Source organism: Poecilia formosa, unplaced genomic scaffold (assembly GCF_000485575.1).
Source record: "Poecilia formosa unplaced genomic scaffold, Poecilia_formosa-5.1.2 Scaffold133, whole genome shotgun sequence".
In the NCBI taxonomy this organism is placed as follows: domain Eukaryota; kingdom Metazoa; phylum Chordata; class Actinopteri; order Cyprinodontiformes; family Poeciliidae; genus Poecilia; species Poecilia formosa.
In genome coordinates this window covers 1,569,210-1,595,918 of record NW_006800072.1, presented here as the reverse complement: position 1 = coordinate 1,595,918, position 26,709 = coordinate 1,569,210, and the positions used below count along the sequence as shown (strand labels likewise).

General features: G+C 38.1%; 1 protein-coding gene across 1 annotated transcript; it reads right to left on the bottom strand.

The window, feature by feature from the left end:
* Nucleotides 1-1,598: 1,598 nt before the first annotated feature.
* On the bottom strand, nucleotides 1,599-26,215 carry LOC103144897 (PDZ and LIM domain protein 4-like; the record flags this gene model as incomplete). Its single annotated transcript, XM_007562067.1, has 5 exons — nucleotides 1,599-4,304; nucleotides 7,907-8,045; nucleotides 13,709-13,866; nucleotides 15,986-16,251; nucleotides 26,108-26,215. Coding segments are annotated over 5 exons (876 nt in total), but the record flags the coding sequence as incomplete, so codon positions are not given.
* Nucleotides 26,216-26,709: the final 494 nt, after the last annotated feature.

Here is a 26,709-nt window from a genome sequence, read left to right as displayed (position 1 = left end):
ATCATTTGTTAGAAAAGAAAGCTTTTCTTTTCTAAAAATGATAATGTAGATTACTTGTTCAAAAAGAAAAAGACTTATGTGAAATGTGGTCTACCCACCTCCACCTTTGTAAAAGAAAAGGTGGAGCTCTGAAAATCATTAAAGCTAGACACAAAGCAGTCCTGGAGGAATACCTGCAAATGACTCGACATTCCAGCTGCTCTGTGATCCTAAACATACAACCAGTGACAATAAACCGGTTTAAACCAAGGCGTTTATATTTGACAAAGGGGCCCAGTTAATGTCCAGACCTAAATCTCATTAGGAAGAACATGTAGAAAGAGTTAAATATCACAGACATTATCCACCGATCTTACTGAAACAAGGACATTTTTCAAAAAAGAAGATGGAAAAAACCCTGTTTTAGGTGGTTTTAAAAAATATTGACTCAGCAGGACTCAGTGCACGCTTTTCAAGTAATATAAAAACTTACACCTATTATATCAATTACATTTTACAATTGAGCACAACTTTTTGTTGATTTGTAACATAAAATCTCAATGAAATACATTCATCTTAGTGCTTAAAACATGTGAAACTATTCAAGTGTTATTACTTTTGGAAGGAGCTGTGCTTTAGCAGGAACACTACATGTTTGAGCATTTTAATCAGGCCTGCATGTGCTGGCTCAAACATTTTAACACCTGAGAAAATGGACAATCTTCCAAACGGCAACACATAAATTCAAAACTTTTCAGGATGTTGGCACCAGAAAGCAAAGAGAACCAAGGGAGGTGATGATAATCTGTGCCTAACCCTGGGTTTCCATCGATTTAAGAACAACTTTGATGATCTTGACAAAAGCACTCATATTAAATTAAATAAATAAACATGCGTAATAGTTTATTTTCCAGCAATTTTGTATTTTGAAGTGTTGACCTGAGCGTTCCTAGCACCACTCTCTGACCAGCTGAGCTAACCAGCCATACATGTTGAGTTTCCATGGATTTAAGAACAACTTACATGATCTTAAGATTTAAGAAAAGTGCTCATATTACAATGTTTTTCAAATTCTATATTCAGAATGGTTTAATTTAAAGCCTTCTATTATATTGAAGTATTGATTTTCTGAAAGCATTTATGTTTCAGCTTAAGGGGATTGAGCCCATAAGTGAAGGTGATTTTAAGTGAAACTATATGTATTATAACCGTCGGGCCAATCATGGATTCTGCTTTTGTTTTTCTAGTTTCTAAGCTTGATGACTTGTTTTTTTTTTTATTTTCTACACCTGCATCCATCAATAGGATCTAAAACGTGATTAAAAACGACTTTTCCCAAATCTCCACAGCTAAACCAGTTTACCACACTCACTTAGAATTTCTCTTTAAAAACAAAAAGTAACTATTCAAAAACAAGACCGCTGTATTTTTATAACCATATTCATGGCCTCTGTGCAGCAATTTTGCAGCCCAGTGATCTTTACCTGGAAAAGTACACAAAGAAAAGAGATGTCACAACTGTTGTGTGAAACTATGATAAACTGAAGGGATTCTCTTTGGAGAAATCTATTTGGTGGAAAAAACTGTAGAGAGATCCAGAATGAAATCACATCAGGCAATTATAGTTTTCATTTTATTTAAACCAAGAAAGAACAGTAAATGACAATGAATACAAAAAAACACAAACAGGAAAAATGTGTTGGCAGTACAATAAGTTAAACAACAGAGGAAAAAATACAAACTTTTTTCAAAGAAATTGTTTAAAGATACATGAAATGCAAATGGTCTATAAGTGAGATGTTATACTAAACCAATCCCAATGAAACAAAATATGTACAAGATCAAAGACAGCATGTGGTGTTAAAGGTTTTCACATAATTTAAACAAATTACGAGCAAAGAAGCTAAAAAAGGAGGAACTACTGCAAAATTCACTCTTCTTTCAGATTAAAAAAATAACTGTTAGACATTTTCCTAAAATTAAGATTAATATCGTTCTCCTCCAGTTCACTTCACTATTCATAATAAGATAAGACTGATGGTCACAAATTGACGCCGTTTTTTATTATTCCAGGAAAGGAAGTTACATATCATCTCCAGTCTTCTCCCTCCTGACACTTTCCTGTCTCCTCAGAGGAAATGGAGAAATAAATGTTATTGGCTTCATGACCTTAGCTCTAAGCGGACTCATGGATTCTTAAGGGTACAAATAGATGCACATACATCCGTATTCTCACTTTCTCTCTTTTTTTCTCTCCCAATAAGACGGTTTGGCACCAAGAAAACCCAAAGCAGCAGGTTTTACTCCCACATGTTGTAAAGTCCAAGTTTACTAGTTTTTAATTTTATTTGAAACCGTTTCCATTGTGTTGCCTCTAGTCTCAGATGCATAAAGTCATATTTAAAACTGTCAGGAGAAGAAGGGGTTCTGGTTTCAGCCTGAGGAGGCTTTAAAAACACCCAGGGAGTCTTGTTTATGTGAGCAGGAATGCTTCAGAGCAATAGCTGAAATTCCTCTCCCAGTCAGGTGCAAAAGTAAGAAAACATCCTCAGAAAAAGATCTGTACTCTGCTCCAAATGGCCGGATTCCAAGCTTCAGGACAAAGAGTTCATTTGTTTTAAGCTCAGATTTATTGACATTTTTATGTCACATTTTAAAGTCACTGGAAGTATCATTATAAGTTGTACTTTAACAAGTTATTTAATAAATAAATAACTTAGAAAGCTTTAAAATAAATTTCTCTTTTGCTGCAGTTACATAATCTCACATTAAAGGTCAAATATCTTCTGGAGAAAAGTTTTATGATCAGGCAAAGACAAACACTGATGATAAGATAAGAAGATAGGGTTCAATGTGATCGGCACAGCGGTGGAAGGACAACTGTTAGAAAAATTAAAAACCATTTAGGTTCCAACTGGATAATAATCTGAATCTCTAATCAAAACTGGTTTTCAAATGAAACTGAAACGTTTCTCTGGTCTACGCTACGCAGACGGTTCAGGGTTAGGAACCAACGTTTTTCAATCAGGTTTAACATCCAATAGGATTTTTGCCAGAAGTTTGATTATAGCAATAAAACATGTAGTTAAAGTACAACTTAAGAGATATCTAGCCAAATACTAGGAGGGATGTATGTACATATTTGATATTGCATGCATATCTTTGATCAATTCGGTATAAAAGTATTTAACCTTATTGATCCAGTTCTTCTCCTGACCCCCAAAACAAACAAATCCACTGCAAAGTGACCATAAAGTTGATGGACATGTGGATGTAAAGCTGTATAAAAATATCTTATCTTAATGTGAAAATACGTGCAGAGTAACAGTTCACTCTGCATACAGAGGCATTTTCTACAAAGTACTTTCCTCTGAATCTGAGCTCCGAGTTTCTGATCGACGTTTCCGACACACCGCGAGATGCTGTGGTAAAGTTTACTAATAGGAGGAAAAAAGTCATATTTGCAGCATTAAAAAGTGAAAAGTGAACTGCCAGTAAGTTAGAAACAGAACAAGAACAATATTTAGCTGTAGTACTGTTAAAATGATGTTTTAACCCCTTTAACCAAAACTTAAGCCACAGATCACTGCAGACCACATGGATCTGCAAAGTGAAAATTGTTATAAGCAGAAAACGGATGTACTTCTTGAAATCAGTTTTAGTTTTTGTCTCATCTTTTAAATGTGCATTGTGAGTTTTATAAATGACATTAAATATTAGACTACTATCTGTGATCTGGAAGCATGTGAACACAGTTCTTTGTATATGAGTGCAGGTGATTTTGTTTTCTTGGATTAGGTTAAAACACGATTCAATGAATGATGAATAATGGAGTTTCCAAATTAATGGTTTTTGGGGATTCTTCAGTTCCAGGCTTCAACTTAGAAATTTCAATCTGCTCAATATGCACAGCATTAATCAAACCTGTCAGAGTGAGAGCGCTGATCTGGGATCATGGAAATTTCACACCACTCCCCCCCACCAAGGGAGGCAAAACTGATCCAAGATCAGCAGTCCTACGCGACAGAGCCTGATCACAGCTGGTGACGACGCTCAGCTCCTCACTCCACTAGATTTTGGTTTCCCCGTTTCTGCTACAGATGAAGCCAGTCTCCTCCTCTTAGACCAGCTCCACCTTGGAGTTAGGATACACGGCGACCACGTCGTAGCCCTCAGGCGGCTGGACGCGGGCCTTGGCGTGGGTCTCGCAGTACAGACTGTCCTCGATAAAGAAGTAGCCTCTCTGCTTCAGGTTGATGCCGCAGTCGTCACACATGAAGCAGTCTGGGTGGTAGAGTTTGTCCCGGGCCTTTACGATTGTGCCACTGCGCAAAAATAAAAAAATGGTTAGAGCATTTTCTCTTCTTTCTAGAAATATAACCATAGTGGCTGAGATGCTTTTCCTTTCATCAAACATACATAGCTCATGCTAACTCACTTAATTACAGCATGAAAGTCTGTCAGTGTTTAGTATCTGAAACCTACATAGTGAAGATAAATCCTGGTCAAATGTTCACATTTGATCTGCTGAATTTCACCAGGTTTTTGTGAAATAATTAGAACTGATAGTTTTAAAACCTTTTCAGAATAAGGTGAGGTGTTTATTTTTGCACCACTGAACTGAAAACAATCTTTTAATATAAAAAATTAAAGAAAAAAGAAGAAGGTGCAATGATCTGGGTGCTAAATGTTCGCACCATGAACTCATCAGTTCATGCGACTCATCAGTCTGGTAAATGTCACACCTGCCGTCTGAATAACCTGAAATAAAGTTAATCTTTATTAGTTGGATTTTTCTGAATCTTCCACATTTTCAATCTTTTTCAAACACTCCACTTTGTAAAGACATGTCAAATTCAACTGTAAAACAGTACCAGTCAGGAAAAGGGTACAAAATCTTGACAAAGTATCTTTATGGTATAATGAAACAAAAATGATTTTGGAAATTGCCAAACATGGCGGTGGCAGCATCATGCTTTCATATTACTTTTGCTAGAGTCGGATGTAAGCTTTGGATATCAGTCAGTTTTGACCCAAAACCTTTAAGCCTCTGCTAGAAAGCTGAAGATAAAGAGAGATTTCATTTGCAGCATCACTGAGTCCAAACATGCACAGAAATACACATAATTCTAACTTCATAAGAGGGAAAATGATGTTTTGGATCCAACAAGAGAATCTGGGGCTCATCTAATTACTCAGAGTGAAAAATGCTGACAGAATTTTACCGAACAAGACTGAACTTTAAAATAAATCACAAGATGTTTGACAAAGCATTCATTTAAAGGTGTGCACTCTTATGCAACCAGGTTTTTTTAGACAGATGTGTTTGTTTTTCGGTTGAATTGCACAGGATTTAAATGTGATGTCATACATGGAAACAGTTTCAAAATGATTTATCATAGTTGTTTTTATTCCCAAGGGTGTGTGTGTACCTTCTGAGAGCCTCAGTGTCTATGGGTGTGTGCTGATGCTTTGATAACTACGTAAGCACAATATAAATTCATTTCAGACTTTACTCACCTTGAGCCTCATTGTGCCACATCTACATCTTTTATTTTTAATTTCAGAATATTACAGTTTTCCTTTTTTAAATGCAGTCATAATTGTGGAGTGGTGCAATTCATATGCAAACAAAAAAGTTTTCAAAAAGCTTGTGTTGCTTCAGGGAGATGACATCATCACATTAACACTTTAAAAGGTAATGAGTTATGATGAACTGTCCAGTGACACAGTTGTTTATTTAAACAATATCTATACAAATCAGACATTATCTTTTTTTACAGCCACTTATAGCCCTTTGCTTATTTGAATATATGTGTCCCACATGTTATCACGTATCAAAGGACACATTATGAGTGTGTTTATATGCAGAAGGACCAGAGCTGTCACGCCTGGAAACTGGCTCCATTTGCCTTGGAAGTCACAGCTGGGATCACAGTGATTAAATTAAAGCCAACTTCATCAGGCTCCAGCTGCAAGCTAAAAACAGATGGATTTGCTAATTGTTGTATTCAATAAAGGACCAACTCTTATTAGGCAAAGAAGCTCATTAACATGGGTTTCTGTGACTTTTATGCATTTAATCTCTAATGAAACTTTGTTTATAAGAGATGCAACAGGAAATCCAACTTTACGGCTCAAATGGAATGTAGCAAAACAGATTCTTGTGGCAAACTATTAACGAGAAAACTGGCTGCCCAAATAGTTTATGTGCTGCTCTGAATAAAACTCTAGTCACACTATTTACTGACCGAGATATTACAGAGGTCTGTGGTACCACACAAAAACAGAGTTTTCTTTTTAAGAGTCAGAACTTTAAAAACAAGTTCTGTTACTTAGAACTCACATAGTTCTAAGTAAAAAATAACTGACTTTTTCCACTTCAGATGTTAAGGATAAATTGAAAAATCCTGTCTCAATATTAATGTTAGTAACTCTCATGCCAACTTCTGCAGACACTCTATCTGCACTAATGAAGATTCCTTCACTCCAACATGCCAGATGCTTGACAGATCTGCAACATGTTTGCCGTCCAGCCAATTTTCTGATTAATTTAACTACAACACATTTACTGATATGCACAAGTATATATCAATACATCAGAATACCACCAAGTTTCAGTAATTCAGTTAAAAAGGGAAAATCCTGTACGCTTCTGTTATATGTTTTTAGGGTTTTTCTGTAAAATTTGTTACGGCCTAAAACTAATGCAAATCCTGTCAGTTTTTCAAAGAATTTGGATTTTCATAAGACCAAGACCATAAAATGACATTAATACAGAGACTGTGGGATGACCCACTCAGTCATGTGACAGAATGCAGACTTTAAAGTCATTAAAACAATAGGCCTTCGCAGCGCTTAGCTGCTCGGGCCTAATTATCATCCACTGTAACAATAAACCATTGCTAAAGAATAAAGCCGTTCACTGATTGCTCTATCCAAGTCTATGAATAAAAACTTCAGTAGCAGGAAAAATGCAGTAGTAAGTTTAATACGTTGCCATGGTAGTGTAATATATTGAGATTCATCCTCACAGACCATAAATGTTTAGACAGAGAAGACGGTGAGGCAATCACTAGGCAGGAAGCAGAATTAAAACACATGGTGCTGTCAAAGCACACGGCAACATGCAGAACGTGGCCAAATCACATGCAGCACATATACTTTATAAAAACGACAAGACCTAATTTTTCACAAAATAATCCCCTTACTTTTAGATGAGCATTAAACATGCATAGAGAAATGCCAAAATGAGACAGACTGTGACAGCAGCTTAATGTTTTAGTTCTGGACTGCAGCACAGTGATCATTAAAACAAAATCCTGCTTCTTTTTTAACCACAATGAAACCAGTCATGCTTGACTGTAAAACCTCTCGTCACAAAGCTCTATACATGCTCCAAAACGCTGTAAAATGCTCAGAAGTCATAACAGGCTGTTCCTGCCTGCAAGCCCCCCAATGTGTTCCTGTCAGTGTAAAGCGCATGACATCACTGCCTACCTGTGGCAGCTTTTATGCGGGTTACCGGTGCTGGTGGGAACTTTGGCAAACAGACTGTGTGCATATGTGTACCTACGTCTAATCATGCAGCTATGTGACGCTGGGTGTGGAGTGTGTCTTTGATTAATCATTAAAATAAGCTTTCTGAGAAATAATGGCTGGTTGGTGCAGGTCGAATGGTGCGAGTTAACCTCTCTGATTCCAGCCAGAGTAAAACCTTGACTCACCTAGCATGGTGTGGGTCTTAAAACTTTACGACTGTAGGCGACGTGACAAAACAGGCAGAAGATATACGATTTCCAGATGCAGTTTAAGCATTTCAGCAGTCATATGCTTATATCTAAACCATGCAATTCATTACACATTTTTTCTGTTGAGTTGGAAAAAGTATTACAATGTCTTTGTGTATTGAACTTAAAGTACTTACACGATGCCGTTGCAGCAGCGTGAGCACTGGGGGAGCTTCTGCAGACCAGGCATGGGGCTGGGGATCGGGCTGCCCAGCTTTGGTATGGGTGACCTGACCGGAGATCTTAAGCTTCTCATTCTTTCTGTTGGTGACAAACCTGTTGCAACAAAACAATAAACGTAACTTTAACCCAAAAATATTCAGCTGTCAGACATCTTACAAGCAAGACTCTCACACATAAACATGGAACAGTTTTCCAACATCAACACTTTCTCTGTAGGTCTCTGCTAAATGTTTATCTTGCACACAGGTTGTGTTTGCTTTGCTTAATGTGATTTGATGATAAATGGATTTCTGATTCTGCTTATTTTATCAGTGAGATGAATGGCTTTCAGACATTCATTCAAATATTTTCCATGCATGTTTGAACTAGACGGAAAGTTCCTGCAACTTCTCAAAATGATCTGAAAATTGTGACCATCAGTTCCGTGTAATGCAGGAAGATTAATTTCTCATGCTGTCAGGTAATAAATAACATTTGAAAACGAGTTAATTACTGTAAGAAAGGACACAGGTTTCTCTATAACAAGTTGCTACAAATATTGTGTAACTTGGCAAGATGAATATTGTTTTCTGTTTTTTACTTGACTGCATCTGTAGCAACAGAAACTTGGAAACAGATGAGGTATGACAGGAGATTAAGATTTCACAAATTATTACTTTGGTACCATAAATCACTATTGCAGTCTATACAAGATATGTGATAAATGCATTGAACCAAAATGATGTTTCAACATTACTTTCAGGTGTTGTAACCTCCAATTCCTACTGACATGCTACTGACTAAACTGAACGGCATCATCTTATTATCTGGTGGAATTTATCGTTATGAATATCCTATAATGAACATCAGAAACTGGAATTGTCAAAAATTATAATTCACTGATGAGTTAATTTGTTTTTTGGTGAGACGTTTTTGTTCTTTATGGAGCTTTGCTGCAAAATGACCAACAGACAGAGAAATCCTCCTAATAAGAACCGATGCCCTCTGCAAATGTTGGAAAAATGTGCAAAAACATTTATATGAGAGCTTTTAGAAGAGTAATATTTATGATTTGTTTGGTTTAGTGGAGGAGTGGTGAAAGTGGATCTTTCAGCATAAAAATAAGAGTAAAGGTTTAGGAGTAGGTTAAGCTTTTTCATTCAAACAAACCACTTGAAACTTAATGACGTCAGATTAACCTGGATCGCTAAATAATAAAGCGTTACAGTTCTTTTTCTAAAAATGTAAAGCCACTGTATGCAGTTTGGTTTTGATCAAGTTGAAACATGAGACCAGGATGACGTGCTGCCACTGCAAGTGTAGGCACAGCACTGCGCTCCTTTTCACAGCACAATAAAAGAAAAGTATTGAAATAAATAAACATTCCTTGTTCTCTGCTTTCGTCTTCAGCTTACATCACTGTCTTGAATTTTCCTTTTCTTCCTCTTACTAAGTTTTTTCCTCCCCAGGACTTTCCTGTGTTCTCTGTTCATGTTTCTGCAGCAGCATTTCCTGGTAAGATTTCACCAGTCAAAGCCGACTGATGAAGGGAAAACAACCAATGCCGCAAAAAGCCACAATTTAATCATCATATCATTATGCAACAATCACATGATTTGTGAATTACTATTATTGTACTGGCAGGAGCAGTCGGAGTCAGATTCTTCACATTTTTATTGACTTCAAATCCAAATCTTGTTACAATCTGTTAAAGTAATGACGCATAAGCGATAGGGGTGATAATCATGGTGGGTGTAGATGAGTTCCCACAGATGGTGAGTTTTATGAAGAGCTGTCAGCTTAGATCATCAGGTGTTTAGTTATGCCTGCTTAGTGGGTATGAATGTGGCGTGCTTTATGCTGGATGTCTGAGCTACTTTGGTCGTTTAAAGTGCAGTAAAGCAGATCAGAGGAGTTCATAGTGTGACTGATCAACATCACTGATGATGTGCCAGGACAGGATATTCAAGCCAACCGGGCTGGTATGATGAACACTAACCACAGTTTAATCAGCCTTCATCTGGAGCTGGGCTTCAAGCACCTCTTATTCCTCACTAACTGCAGACATGTGACTGAACTACTGACTGAGCCACATTCACTATTAAATGTGGCTTTAGTATCTCTATAACGTAATGAAGAACTGGAATGGAAAAAAAAAATGTGCTGCACAACTATAGAGTGACTTTCTATTAAGTAGGCTGACTAATAAAGGGTTTCCAACCACACACACGCACGCACACACACATGAATGCAGAAAGTGCAATTAGTGAGGGCTTGTTTAGTCTTGCTTGAGTTTTATATTCCGATGGTGGAACCGCATACAGTAGCCTGATTCACAGAATCTGATTTGCTCTGCTCACAACACACACCTCACTTTCTTTAACAGACTTAACCAAACAGTGGTTTGCAAAACATCAGACTTTTGATATCCAAATTTAGGCCACATAATGATGTTGAAATTAAAGCTTATTCAGCTCATGCAAACAATCCCAACCACATGAAGACAACAATAGATGCATTTATGAATACATCTGTTCACCATGTATGGCTTTATGTATCAAAGTGGTTTGTTCTTATTTTACAGCAAAGCTAGTTATAAACAATAAACATTGAAATAATGTACTTATTAATGCAGCTGAACTCTGCTTATAATTGCTGACCAGCTTTCTGCAAGTTTCCAAAGGCAATTTGGCAAAATAAAATCTGAGAGTATTTGAGCTCTCCTTGCCAACACCCTAATCTTTGCAGAGTCTCCACTGGACTGAAGTCTGGACTGCACCGCTCCAAAGCGTTATTATTACTGACAGTAGAAATATGTTAGCAAAATTAAAAGATTCAATTTTATATAAATATACCAGGTGTACAAAGAATCTTGGGCTTAAATATATTCCATTAATGGTTACAATGTAATATTAGTATAAATATAGCCTGATGGCTTTCCTTCTCAATGTCTATGAAAGATAAATATGTTACTGCATTACTGCAATAGTAACATGAATTTGTGAAAAAATATGCAGAAAACATTTAGTTTGCAATTGATTTTCTAAAATGTTACAGAAAACCAAGATAAATTTCAGGAAAAAGAATTTTATCGCAAAAATACGAGTTTCTGTTCAACTGTTTTCTTATTGTAAAAATTCCATGTCGGCTTTAGCGACAGAATATTTATTATAACAGCAGCTCGACTATTATTTCTAGTAAACCGGGTCAGAGTCTGGAGGATTTCTGGCCAACTGTCACTGTTGTTTGCTTTTCCTCTAAAAGCCCCTTAAACACAACATGACCTCTGCAGGAGCTCACGCCTTCAGACGGCAACCAGCTAGAGAGATTTAAAAGCTCAATAATAAAGTAAAGCGCTGTTCAACTAGAGTCGCATGTCAACAGTTTGTTTCTGGAAGAGGGGAACCATTTTATAAAAAAAAAACAAAAAAAACAAAGACGTGAAACATCTGTGGTTAGATTTCAGATTTAAAGGCACCAAAGTAACAAAGAGACATGCAGCTTTTAAAAGGGTCTCTGTAAACTTGAAGCATCTTGAAGGGCTTTAAGTGTCAGTCAACCCTTCATTCCCCAAGCTGAAAGACAGCAGACAAGAGAGGCGGCTTTTAATCTGTAAAGTTCATCAGTGGCATTAGATTCTCTCTGCCTCCAGTCGCTTTCATCTGTCGTTAGCATTTGTCTCCTTCTTCAGCTCTTGTTTTTTGTGGTCCACTAAGTGTTATGAAGGTGATAAATTAGAGAAGCTGTGCGGTTTGGCTTTGCCCCGGGCCTCACTGCGGGAGCACTTTACTTTGTTTCTGGTGCTTTGAATTATCCTGTCAACTCTCACTTCAAAGCTACAGCCTGAAATGTTGTGACAGAATCTAATACAGAAGAAAAAAAAAAAAAACAAAGATTGCTTGATACTAAATCTGTGGGAAAAAGACTGAACAAAAAAATGCATTAGAATAAAAAATATTTAAAAAAATGTAAACAAATGTACTCTTCAAAAGTATCTCAAATAAATGTAAGTGAAGCATGTTTGTAATTTATACTTTCATGTTTAAGTCATGAGTGTTTTGGTTTAGCTTTGTCATTTTCTGAAGTATTTCTTGCTTGTATTCAGCCGTAGTTCCACTGATCTTTGTGTTTTCCATGTTTCTCCTTGCAGTTTTTTCTCTTCAGTTAAACAGTCCTTCCTGTTCAGTAACCGCTCCTCTGTTACCATCACCTCATGTCTTGAAGAATACTTCATTATCCTTCATTATCAGTAAGCATTTATTATATTACCTGCTTCCTGCTTGTGTTTTGGTTCAACAAAAAGTGACCGTTGATCAGAATGTGGAGGAACCAGTAACTATAATCCATGATGTCCTGTTTCCCTGCTGAACAGTAACAATGTGAGACGGAGCATCGTTTACGAGTAACGTGTTGATGTTCATCTCAGGTATGAATTTATTTATTTATATATATACATACACACACACACACACACATACCATAAACGTTTTCTGCCCTTTTACATTATTTTGTTTGTTCATTTTACTTACATTTACAAATACTTTTCTCTTTATGTATTTTAATTAGCAAAATACTTTGTTTTGTTTTGCAAGCTGCAACTTCAATAAATATTATATTTAACTTACAACAAAATCGAAAATCCTACTCAAAATAAAAAAAAATAGTCTTGAGTTTGGGGTATGACTTAGATTCTCATCTTTAAAACAAAAATCAAAAGGTTTTTGTGATACTTTCTACTAGAAAATAGAAAAATGATATTTACTTAGCGGCTGAGAAGTTTACTGATGCAGCTAAAAGTTGCAAACTCCACTCAGTCCAAACACTTTTATAAAGGTTCCTTTTATGTTAGATTCTAAGAGGAACATTAATGATGAATATATTTTATTGTTGTATAAATACACACTAAGTTATAATTACCTCTCCCACTCCCTAAACTTTTGTCCAGCTTCAGTGGTAAACATGAAGAGAAGGTTTTAGTTCCAGGGATTAACTTTCTGCTGCTGCTGTCAGAATCACATGACTCCTCCTCAAATGAAAGAATGCCAAGTAGTCGGACAGGAAAGCCGTATTTCTCACTTTTATTGTCTTCTGTGAAGTTGTTTTTGCTCTAAATTGCTTTACCAAAACTTCCCTCCTCCGGATTTTCTTCGAGTCAAGATCTATTTTAAAACAGTTAGGCTTTCTCTTTCCTTTTGTCTTTGCTTTTCTTTCGGTTATTCTCTCTGTCTCTCCTCCTTACTATCTGTCTTTTAACTCTGTTGTCAGTGTTTTTCTATAAAAGGAAAACTATGCCACTAGATAGAGGAGCTTCAAACAGTCAGAGGTTCCCTGAGCGAGAATCACAAGTCACATCTGCAAAGCAGGAACTATTTATTCCCAAACGCCTTGTGTTTATGTGACTGTTTGGAAGAAATGCATTGATGTATGTGAGCAGAACTCAATGCTTATTTCATGCCTACTTTGAAGTAAACATAACTGTATTGTGACAGCTGGTGGTAAAGTTGTGCTGATTTTTTTTACATGTATCTTTTTAAGCTTGACAAAGCCACAAATTAAAATGTACAACTTTCTAACATTCTGTTTGTCATTCTGAACCATTTCCTGACACTTCTGCATAGACAGTAAAACACTTCAACGGAGCACAACTCAACCTACAATTCCACTATTCAACAATCAGAAGACTTTGTAAATGTTTGGATTATGCTGATATTTCTGAAAAGGTTTAGATCGATGCCATTTGTTGCTTAAATATCAGACACAAACACACGAGGCCGTACCTCCGTCCTCAGCGTCCAGGATCTCCTGCAGGTATTTGAAGGAGCCAGACTGTTTGGGCGCAGAGACGGGCTCTTCGTAGTCCTGAAGCATCTTGTAGACATCTGACTGGGGGTCGAAACCATTACGGCTCACTGGGGACTGCGGAGGAGGCTCTGGACTGAAAACCACATAAGAAGCATGACTCAGTAAAAGCTTTTGCAAAGCAGCCAACAGATGACGATTAGGAGTGAAGAAGGGTGAAGAACAGCATGTGTTTAGCAACGGATGAAGGAGGAAAGAATAAATCTCTACAGATTCTGGTTTACCCACACAATGCTGATTATGCAGCATTATTTTTATATGAACAAAACACAGCTAATAAAGAAACAATTTACTTAAAGTGTAGATCCCACATTAACATTATCCAGTGGTCAACCTGAGTCACATGCTGTCACTCACTGCACAACCTGCAGTTACATCAAATGTGTGTAATGTTAATTTGAAGAGTCTGGTTAGTGATGCACCAACCAATCAGCCAGGTTGTTACGTGCTGAAAAACTTGAATCTTTATCAAAACTGCATTGAGTCTGTAATGTATCAAGAAACGGAATGCTGTTTGAAAAAATGTATTTTGAGTTTTGTTAAAATCAGATAAAAGGTAGATGCAAATGTTTATTACTTCCAAAGAAACAGCAGCACATTATTGTTTAATGGTTTCCGTCTCTTACATTCAATTTGCATTTGGAGGCAATATTTAAATAAATAAGTCTATGACTGGATCAGCCAGGAATAATATTTTTTGATATTTAAATCATTTCTTGGGAACTTAAAACTTATTGGGCTGTTTTTCTACAAAGCAAAATGTTTTGGTAAAATTAGGTGATTGACAAACAATCATCAATAACTAAATTGATTCATCTCTTTTTCATAAGATTCTATATTATAACCTTATTAAATGAAGTTTTGATCCTTGTTTGGGTCACATTGATTCTTAATAATCAACTTTAGTCACAGGGTTGGAAACGTCAGCGTCGGTACAAACTGACGTGGTCACCAGCCACGCTCCTGTTTATGCTCTGAATAATCAGGTGTGAACAAATATTTTTAACACTGGATTTAGGTTAAATATACAACAATGAACTAAGAAAAAACAAAGAATATAAAAGGGAAAAAAATCACCAACGCAAGAGTGGAAAAACGGTTTTATAAAATCAGAATGGATGCACCAGAACAGCCGTTTCCTTTTCTCTAGATGTGATTCCTTATGCTGGGATTAGTCTGGGATTATCAGCCGCTCCATGCCATGCCTGTGCTTGCTCATTCATCCAGATTGAAAGCTTCAAGCTTTAGGAAGATGATGAGCTGAGCTGCTGACAGATGTGTGCAGACCAGACACACTTAACGGCACGTTTGTCTCCAGACTCCTTTTCAGGAGCACCAGGAAGTTACATGACAGAAAAAACGCTCAGCTCTGTTTGAAGTGAAGCTGAGTGATAGAGAAAAATGGCAGTAATAGGTTCAGTTGGAGAAGCAGAATGACAGAAGTCAATGGGTGCCATGAAAATAGTTTTAAATATTGGGTTTTCCGTTGGGCTTGGGGTGGAGACCTGGATGGGATTAACAGTCCAGTCGCAGGGAACTCTGGGAGTTTTTCAGAGGATGTTCACCAGGGAACAGGAGACACAGGTTTATAACCTGCTGGAGGGAACACACAACAGCAAATGGCTTTTCCAGGCTATCAGGGGCAAGCCGCGCAGGTGTGTCGCAGGATATCCAAACTGGGTCTCTGTTAAGATCTGCACATACCGACATGTATGACATACTACAGCTCTGTTTTTAAATGAAATCCTACTTTTTAATTTCAGAGCCCGTTGCTGGAGACGGGCTCCTACTTCCTTGTGTGGTTTTCTCACAGCCGTGGTGTGCAATGAGGCTGATCTGGGAAATCTCACGGAGAGATATTCTGAAAGCCAACAAGCCTTAACAGCTTGCACGGACATGGTTCACTGTTCTCCACTCGTACAGGTTACAGCAGGAGAACAACATGGATCTCTTTGTTCTTTCTTTAATCTGGGTTTTATATGGAACAAACACATTAAAATGAGGGCTTATTTTGATGGTAGCTCTAGAGAAAAGCTCAGAAAGGCAGAACAAAACTAATTAAAACCACAGAAATAAGGTGCAAATTAGAACACAAAAACAACCTCACACACCTAATCCACAAGAGCTATTGATCCTGCAAATTATGGTTCATTGTCGGCACTTATGTCGTTTGAAAATCACGTTTATTGTCTCACCTGTGTGTGGCGCTCAGGCTGAGACCCCCCATCTTGCCTGGCAGGGATCTGTCCCCGTTGCTGCCATTGTGAGCATAAAGCCCTGCTGGGTTGTTGTACTGAGCATGCCCAGTTCCGTTCCCATATCCATAGCTGTGGCCGTTGTTGGGTCTGGTGTGTCCATTGTTCAGGTGAGTGGGCTGAGGAGTGAGAGGGGACTGTGGATCAGAGGTGTACGAAGGTTTACGTCCGTAGCTGCCAGAACTGCTGCTGATGGGACGGAAATTCTGCAAAAGAGACAAAGAAGAGGAAGAAAGGCATGTCAGAAGGGATGACTTTAATATTTAAATGGAAAATAGGTTAAAATCGAACATAATGGTGGAGATGATGCTTGGAGATTTTTATGGAAAAGAAACTTGAAAACGTTTAGAAAAGATTCCACTTTCTGTACTGCTTTCCAATAGGAATCAAATATTAGTTTTTATGATACCTTGTCTACTTTTTGTTACATTTGCATTTAGTTTGCCTTGCCTCGACACCTACATAACTGCTGTATCCTTGGAGTTTGTGCAGAGGTCAACACCCTCCTCATGCATTTGCACAAACGCAATGTGACATCATCGAGCTGCTCGGTGTTTACTGCAGCTATCAGCGCACTTAAGAGATAATGCTCGCTTTGCAGCCGGGCTCGGATGTCTCACAGACAGAATTTTCCAGATAAGGTTTTACTGCAACGCTCGCGCTTATGTCACCACTTCTGATACCGCTTCAGGCCTTTGAATTTCTAAGATAGCCAGCAGCTTTACTGACTAAACAAAGCTGTACATTATCACAGCTTCAGAGTTTTTAAACATTTTAGCTGAGATGGAGAAACTTGTTTACAAGTTCGACCATGCAACAGCATGAAAAACAGATTTCTGTAATTCTGAGCCAGTGGAATGGGTGCATGTGTGTGTATGTGTGTGTGTGTGAGCATGTGTGTGTTCTGGGCTGGTTTAAAGTGCTTCAGTCACAGGTGCTGGAGGTTCAGCGCCTCTGTAGCCAGAACCCTTGTTATTTCAACAGATGGATCTGCTGGATGTCCTCCTGTTCTCAGTTTTCCCCTGGACCACACGCACGCACACACACACACACAGGTCTATGGTAATCATGCAATCAAAGCTTTTCAAAGTGTAGTAGGATTTCCCTCTGCAGCAGCAAGCCTTAGCTTTCAAATTTCCCACCATTGTCCAGTCCGTATGGAGGACCAACACTGACATAATAAAAAAATAAAAGCATAAATATCCATTTAGCATAAATAAAGCATAAAAATCTAGTTATGCTTTTATTTTTTATTACGTCAGTGTTGGTCCTCCATAAGTCCCATGCTATTAAAGAAAATGTAAACCACAAACACTCCTTAAAAATTCAACAATACAGGCACATTTGAACAAAAGACGCTTTGATTAAAATATTAGTGAAGAGTTTGCATTCAGAGCTACAGCAACCACAATAAAGTTTTCTCCACTTTTTCATGTTGCAACCATAAACATCAGGAATTTTATTATTTTATGCGACAGACCAACACAAGATGGTGCTTTTTTTTTCTTTTATAACATTTGAAAATCGTGTTGTGAATTTGTATTTAGGTGAAACCAGTTTGGCTGCAGTTCCAGCTTTAAGTCCTTTGGGGTTTTGCCTCTAACAGCTTCATACATCTGGAGACATTTCCGCCTGTTCTACTTTGCAATAAAGCTCAAGCCGAGTCAGGATAGATGGAAAACATCTGAAGGGTGCACTTCAAGTCCTTCCAAAGATTCCAACATGGATTTAGGTGTGAACTTTGACTGGGCCGTTCCACACTGGAATTCCAGCGTAGATCTGACCGGTCATTGTCCTACAAGAAATCCTACCCCCTGTCAGTATAAAGTGTTTTACAGACACTAACAGGTTTTTCCATGATGTCAATGTACCCAACTTCTAACTTCGTATCAACTCTAATCAGCTTCCGTGCTCCAGCAGTATGATGCTGGCACCACCATGTTACCCAGTGTGACTGGTGCGTGCAGAATGATGTTTACCTCAGACTTAGCGTTTTGGGTGTAGAGTGAAATGGTTTATTTTGGTCTCATTTAACCAAAGCACTTTCTTTTTAATGTCTCCTGTTTGGTTGTTACAAGCTGCAACAAGCCTTCATGGCTTATCTCAACAATCATTTTCTTCTTGCTATTTTTCCACAAAAGCCAGAGTGGAGTTCATAACTAATAATTATCCCATCATCACCTGGATTGTTGTATTGTTCATGCCGCCTCAGTTGTGGATCTCTGCAGCAGTCAGATTAAGTGAGCCACTCACTTCCTGTTTTAGGATAGTAGGTTGAAAAGTGATGGTAGATGTTTAATCTGTCTGGTGGGTTTCTAGGTCTTCATGCTGTTTGTTCACTAATGGACCATTGCTAATGGTCAAACAGAAACTAAAGCCTTCACTGAATAGTGTTTGTTGTATCAAAATGAAGGACTGAGAATTCACTTTTTAATGTCAATTTGTTACAAAAAAGTCTAACATTTGTTAAGCATAGGGTTTTTTTATTGTTGTGGTATTACATATAATTCTACTAAAATACATTTAATTTTGTGGTCTTTATCCAACAGTGGAAAAAGGCAAATAAAAAAGTTAAATGTGAATAACTTTTGAGAGGCAGTTTAGAAGAAAAGAAACTAAATTCTAAGCAATGACGACCAAACTAGAACCAAACAGGCCAGACTAGATCCTGCTTGTTGTCTTTAGCTTCTTATTCTTACACTGCTGAATGCATGACAACCACATTAAGGCCTCAGTGTTTTTGGAAGTTCTTTGGTTTGGCCCAACAGTTTAGGAGTGTGAAGATTCTTTGAACAAATTAAATTCTGAAATCAACTTTTGTTTTAAAATGAAAAGATCCACCAAAAATGTAGCATTGGCAGGATTTTTTAAGTTACTATTACTAGTTTGTGCCAAACCCTTTTCCCTCCAGTTGTCTCCTTTTTCTTTCTAACAAAACATTTTGATAACATTCGACTTTTAAGATTTCTGTTTCTGGCTGCTGTCCTCATGTGCACTTTTTCTTTTATCCTCTTTAATCTTTCAATTTCCTGAGAATATATCCATAACTGAGGCAGAATTTCTTCAAAAACAAATAGCTGTCCCTACATGTCTTTTTTAGTCTTCATTATTCGTTTCTCACTCTTAGACAAGGTTAAATCTCCAGATAACAATCAGAAGAATAACTGAGACAACCGGGCGAGTTTAGTCACGTCTGTGCTCTTAGAAAAGTGGGAAAGAAAATCCATGAGAGTGGATTTTGTTACACGTTCCAGTTGAAACTTAATAGACATTTGTTTTATGATACCGATCTCTGCAAACATGAGTGGAGAACGACAGGTAATCCTTTGTTAACATATATAATGACATGTTCAAAAGAAAGATAAAAGTCAAGGAATCAATTTTTGTTTTACAGACCTAGAGGGAAGTGACCAAGAAGAGCTACACAAAGTTTGCTTGCTCAGGCCCTGGTTGTAAATTTGCTAAAGATTAGATGCTATTATCCTTAGAATAAAATGAATAAAGGATGTGCTCTGATCTTCCAGCTCCGATATACACCTGTATTCTGCATTTCCTGCAGAAATACTGAAAAAGCTGGGACAGTTTCAACCGAACACACCTGACTGAAATGGGGTGACTTCATGTGTTTTGATTGAACCCAGCCAAGCCAAACCTGTCAGCCTTTCCTTTTGTCTTTTCATTCTTGCAGCGCTCTCTCCGTTCTCCCCGTCCACGCCCGTTCCACAGATATTTTCTTTAGATGGATGGAAGATTTATAAGGCAGCACATCTGGTGCATGCCTTATAAAAATGCCAGTATGTTTACATTCAGAACCTGTTAGTGCCTTTGAGGTGTAGGAACGGTGCAGCAGTTTGCCGTCTTTAAGTTACCTGTGCCAAATCTTCCTCAATAAAGATGCATATTTTCATTTTAAAAGTTTAGAGATGTTGATGTGGGTTTTATCTAAAGATAAAATAGCCCTTTATTACCCTTACAATTCAGTAAAATTTGGTGCAACTTGCTTTTCCAAACAAAAACAGACTGAACTACTCCATTTATGAGGCCCAGCATTGTCCAATTCCCATAAATCGAGGAATCCACGTGATTCCAACAGCGTGCTTTTCACTCGTAACCAAGCATGGCTAATGTTTCAGGAAGACTTGTAGTGTAAGGGAGTGTGTACACACAGGAAGGACCATGAAGAGTCAGGGCAAAGAGAGAAAAGTATGTGTTTACTTTTGACTTTACTTACACACTTCAAAATGTGTTACTGAGGTCATTTTAAGCCCAAACATGTCCACTCAATACACTGACAGAAAGTCCAACGTCTCAGTGCGCAGCGGGTCAGACTGTGGCAGAGCGGTGATTCGGGACCAGAGGACAGACGTTGGGGGTTGAAAGGTGGAGCAGCTTAAATGAAAGCACATGTTTGTTTATAACTGGAGACTTAAACCCAAATGCTTCACCAGACACACATACAAGTTCATGACAATGCTGAAACATGCACCCTTTGCTGCCTCCTGCATAGTTTAATTCATTCAAAGTTAAGCTTTTCAGATAGCAGCCTGCACTACTAACCAAACACAAACCGGCGCTTCACGGTTCCCCGGGCCTGACCCCCATTTGAAAAGCCCGGACGACAACAAAGAGTATCAAGTGCTGCAGAAAAGTTGGTCTGAAAATATTAAATGTTTTACAAACATTTTGCAATAAAGAAAAAGTTAATTCTAATAAATGTAAATAACCTAACCACTCATATGAATTTATGCTTTAGTAACAGTTTTACTGACCATACAGTTAAAATAGAAAGAGCAGCCAGGAGCTGCTGACCAGTAAACTAGATTAACCAACAGGAGTTCTGGAAGTTTGTTGTTCTGCAGCATACAGTTGTGGATAAACTCATACCAAGAAAAACCAATGACTGGAAAAAAACAATTGTTGCTGCAAATTAATAGAAGAAGGGTCAAGGTCATTGTACAGCAAGAAACATTTTTCACATGTCAATTTTTCAATGAGGGGACAGGAAAGAAAGTGACAATTCTACATCTTAGAACCTACAGGCCTCAGCATTACAATTAAAAAAGACTTAAGATGTGTTTAGTTTGATTTGAATGCTTGCTATAAAAAGTTTTTTAGCTCATACATTCAGGGTTGGTTGGCTGCATCTGAAGACAACTCCAACTTCAAGTCTCCAATCTTCTTTGGACATAAAAGCGTGTGTTTGTTTGTAGTTATTACTTTACTAATCGGGCCTTAGAAGAGAGTCATTCTTAATTTCCCTGTACTGATTCTCTGCACATTGACAATAAAGTCATTCACTGAAGAAGAGACCAAAGCAGAGATATCTGCCAACAATGCAAAGCAAAATGTCTGGCAAAAATCAAGCACAGCCTGTAAAGATGTGTGTGGTGGAACCTTAAAAAATGTTTTTTTTGTTTATGAAAAAAGCTGGTATAATATTTTTAAAGCTTGTTCTAGTGTTACTGCCTGGACCAAGTAGTTTTGTGGTCGCTGAAAGGCCAGTAATCCACTCTTAATCCACATGCAGTGTTCCCATTTTTCACTAAAGAAGCTTTAAATCAAAGCTGTATCACAGTTAAATCAGAGTTAAATACTCTCAGGTGGGTAAAAAGGGTTCCATTTTGGTCAAAATGAGTCCAAAATGGAACCCTTTTAATCTGCACACACATGAAAATGAAAGGTGTGTAAATCAAATGCACCTAAATGATTCCAGACAGGTGGAGCCTCATGAACAAAAAAAAAGTTTTAACGACTCCATCTACTTCACAACATGCCGAGAGCTACGCACCTGAAACCGATGTGGACATTTCAGCGGATTAGTGGTTAGGTAGTGAACACAAACACTCATATAAAAGCAAGATGATTTGCAGGTGGGATGTCAAAGAAGAATATTTAGTGAATTATTGAAGCATTCGGTACACCAAACAGTCAGGCTTGCTAAGGTCAATAGACCATTAAATAATTGGACATCCCATCTTGAAAGAAACAGCAGCTTTAACAGCAAATACTTCAAAACAATGGCATTGTTCCTTTGACAAAACAAATGTGCTTTATGTGCACACTTTTGTTTTAAAAGCATAATTCAGTTCCAGGCAGTGGGGGAATTATGGCCTGCAAGTCATGCAAGGAGTTTATCTGTCAGCTCCCATTAATGTTAGCTCGGAGAATTTGCTTTCTGCTGCCAACGCCTGAGCTGAGACTGGAAGCTTCCAGTGACGTGTGATCCAGACCTCTCGGCTTCATCATTGTGAGGCCCCATTCTTTCCACAGGACCATAGTTGTTGACCACAATAGCTAACAGTATAATGATAGGTTAGCTGCCATGAATGACACCGAGGAACTGTTAGCCAGAAGAACTGCTGTTTGACTTAAACATTGACAGCAGGAATTTCCCACTTACTTGAAGCTGCCACTTTATAACTTCAGTTAAGACACTTTAAAACACGAGTAACTGAGAGTAGTATAACCATACTGGTGTGTGAAAATGTTTCAAGAGAAAAGCTGATAACCACGCAGTTAAAGCCATTTATAAAAAGATCTGATGCATATTTTGTAAAGGTCTTTTTTAATCCATTAAACAGACTTTGACCTGACCTTGCATTCAGAACTGCTGCTCTATTAGAAATTGATTTTAGCTGGTCAATAAGCTGGGGCCGCTAGCCTCCACGCTGCTGCTGGACAGAGAAGCAGATTCTTTTTGCCAATTGTAAATTGACGTCACCCTCATAAGGTAACACTTAAGGATGGTGATACTTTAAATTCTACACCATGACTATTGGTGGAAATATTTCCAATCAGCCAAATGTGTTTTTCTTGTAAGTGTGGAAAAACTGCAGGTACTTTGCGTCAGTCTGGTGATTAGCAACGCTGAGCAACTGGTGGGGGAGGAACTGTGGTGCATTTCTCAATGTCCATAAAGAGGAAGAAAACGTTTCTGAATCCTCCTTAGGAGGTCTTTAAAATATGAGATTAGGAATCATGGTGACAAAAACCCAGAGTTTTGTCATCTGCTGGGAGCTTAGAGTGGATTCTCTGCTGGTCTGTACCATGGAGAGCCAGGTGAGGATGTTTGGGGGTTTGGTCAGGAAGCTCCAGGTTTGGGAGGTTTTCAAGTGACATCCCAGAAGGAGGAAACCCAGATCTCATTGGAGGAACTGTTTATCCCCTCATTGGGCTACGGTTCCCACTAAATACATTTTGTATTAACTTGTACTGTCTACTTTTCAGTGATGCTATACAAGTGCTTCTCAAAATGCCAACTGGATGGCAAACATGTAATTTGGATTCATGTTGACGCAGAGAAGTAAAGACAAACGATTGGGCGTTTAAAAAGCTGCAGGAAAGAAGAATGTACTGCAAAAAACAACATTGATGACAAAACAAAAAGAACAACACTTAAAACGAAAGCAATTTACAACGGCCTTCCTGACACCTCATCATGACCCAACCCTTACCACTCGTCTTTATCACAATCATTTCTATTTTAAGAAGTTACATTTACCATCCTGTGGTCACTCTTTCCAAAATATGAGCACAGTTCCCAAGAAAAAACCCTGCATCATATGGTTCTACTGTTTTATAGAAACAGTCACATGGCTGCTTGGTTGGTAGCCAAAAACTACAGCATTTCCTCTCAAACTTTTATGAGAATCTCCAGGGCTCTCAAGGTGAAAGGAAACATCTCACACCTTCCACGTGTCACTTCCTGCTCAGTAGTAAATTCCCATAAGTCAGACTGGAATTTCCAACCGTTTAAGAAATATTCCATCTGTTAATCTGGGACTGCAAGAATAAACGCACCATCTTCAAATGCTGTCAGCTAACAAAATATTGTTACCCTTAGCACAAAGCCAGATTTTTACAAGTGAATTGTAAATACAAGTTTTGAATGGCAGACCTTTCTTTAAGTTACTGAAAACAAAACTTTTAACTCGATTGTCATGCCCAGTCAATCTCTGTTGGCCGTTTCTACAGCAGCTCATCACTGCTCTGATATAAAAATCAGAGCCAAAAATATCACATGGTGCAACGTTTGAGTCAGCCTGTGTGAGCAAGGTCACGATGTGTATATCATTTCCACTGAGACTCAGGAACAATCAGCATTGTGATCCGTTCAAGCAGTTTCAAAAAACAGCCGGAAACAAAGAAAGAGAGAGCTGTGGCTCGGGGAGCGGATGTTTCCTCTGTTCATGCTAAGAAGATTCCACCTGAGTGTGACACTGAAGTGGCCCAGAGCTGGTGATTTCAAGCTGCTCAGGTTCACTTTATTGAAAGAGACGCCAGAGAGAATTTTTAGAGTTTGCTGAAGGAGAAAGGAAGGACTGGATAAGATGATACAGAGATAGAGAAAAAGGAAAAGGGGAGAGCAGGGTGGATTTGCTGCTCTCATGTTTCCGCCAGGCAGAGCACTCCTGTCACGCTCGTCTGTGTTTGTATAAACTGATGCTGATGGTCTGCCCCACTTTGGTCTGGGATTTGCTTTAGCTTTTGCATGTTAAACCAGGACCTCAGATTGGACTGACTTTGCGTCAGGAAGGCTGAAGGGCCACCGGTTTTACAGAAAAAGATTTGGACAATTTTCATTATCTCTGAAAAAGAGAACTAAAATTAACAGGACTACACAATAGATTAAATGCAGTTTCATTGAGACATCAAGGCAGATTAAAATCAAATATCTTAAAGGATCACATGCTGTGTAATATTTGCTGCTTATAGCTTCACATTTTCTATAGAAATAGTATCTTTGGTCAGCTGGAGTCTCACTGCAGATGATACTCACACCTGATATGTATAACAGCGTTCAAGATGAAAAAATGCACAAAGTTTTGCAAAAATTCTTTGTGCATTGAGTGAGTAAAATAAACTATCATCTCATTTACAGTATTTATTCATCCTGCATTAATAACACTAAGCTCTGTCTGGTAACTTCTGCAAAATGATGTGAAAGAATTAATGCATGCTTTGTAAATGTTTCTTTTAAAATATGAATGACTGAAGTCACCATTGTGATCTGTTTCACAGCTGTATAACTTATTACTGAGAAAATCACTGCTGGCTGGGAATGGTTGACAAATACTAAAAATATCACAGTATTGTGTAGGGAAACTCCCATGGATAGCTGACAGAGTCACTGTTGAGAAATCAGCTGATGTAGATAAGAAGTAACCTTTAAAAATGATACTAAAAGTGAAAGTGAATATTTTTAACAAAGAGCAATAGTGCTAACCTTCTGTATATTTTGTTACAAATCCAGGTCAGGCTCAATTCTACCACAACAGTCCTTGACAACTGAGCATCTCTCACGTATACAATACTCTCATTGTCTGTTTCCATCGTACAAACTCTTCACGCACAACATATGTGCACACATGTTTACACCCAACACACGTCTCATTCTCTGTGTGCTCAGAAACAAGCAGGCGTGCCAGAAATTGGGGGAAAAAAATTGGAAAAAGCTCATCTGGTGGAGTTCATCATGCCGTGAATCTCCTTTTGGCAGCTGATCATTTGGAGAACAATCGAGACACTATTTCAACACGGTTCCAGCGAACAGTGGGACGCATTCTCCCATTTATAACAGACTTAATGACCATGTACATGCAGCTTGTGGATCGAGTTTTGTGCCTGTTTCCATAGATTCTGTTTGCTGTCAAAACAAACTGGAACCACTCAGCCACTAAGTTGTAAAGGTCACAGTTATGGCCGCAGACATGACTTACCTTCTCCTGTGGGAGATGCAAAGGGCTGTAAAAGACACCATCACCGACAGCTGATTTTAGAGCATAACTCAAATTTAACTTCACAAGTTAAAGATTTGATGTTGGGTAGTAAAAATCAGTCACCATCTCTTTTATGGTGCCATATACTTACCTCCACTATTTGAATGTCTTTCCTAATGAATCCCATTCAACATGGTGTCATGTTATGAGTAGTTTCCTACTAAGGCCTGATCATAGTTAAACAGAGATGAGTTGTGACTGCTTCCAAATTTTATGCAAATTTCATTCTGACAAAACACCCTCAGACTTGTTATTTGGGAAATCCAGAGAAGACGATGGTTACCTGTGCATCAGGCTCGGCGAACGGACTTATCTTTCCATCTTCGCTGACAGTTGGTGACCACACTCTCTCTCCAGATCCCGACCTGAAACACAATCCCCATGAGAGACGGCGTTAAATACTGCCAACGTACCCTGTAGTGCTGAAGCGTCTGAAAATTTCTGCTGAGATGGATGGATTTTTTTCTTTTTTTTGCTGACAATATTCCTTCTGTATTAAGTGTCATTTTTTTCGAGAGTGAATTACTAAAAACTAACAAAGAAAAAGTGAAAGTAGACACTGTTCCTATTCGTTTTTCTGGCATGACTAAGCAAGGAAAAAACCATCAACACATAGTGTAATTGTTAGAAGTGAAGAAAACAATGTTTTTTGTGTGTGTGTGTTTTGTTTTTTTTTTTTTTTTTTTTTTTTACAAATATTTAAGAAGAAGTTTCTGTAATCAACCCCCTGTACTCTTATACCCATAAATAAAATCCATTGAAATAAATTGCAGTCAGAAGATCCATTTGCCAAGTGGAGTCTCTTACTCTTGGAAAGAGCGTTGCACAACGACAGACCTGTTAAGATACGTCTGTCTACTTGATGTGACCAGCCAGAAGGAGAGC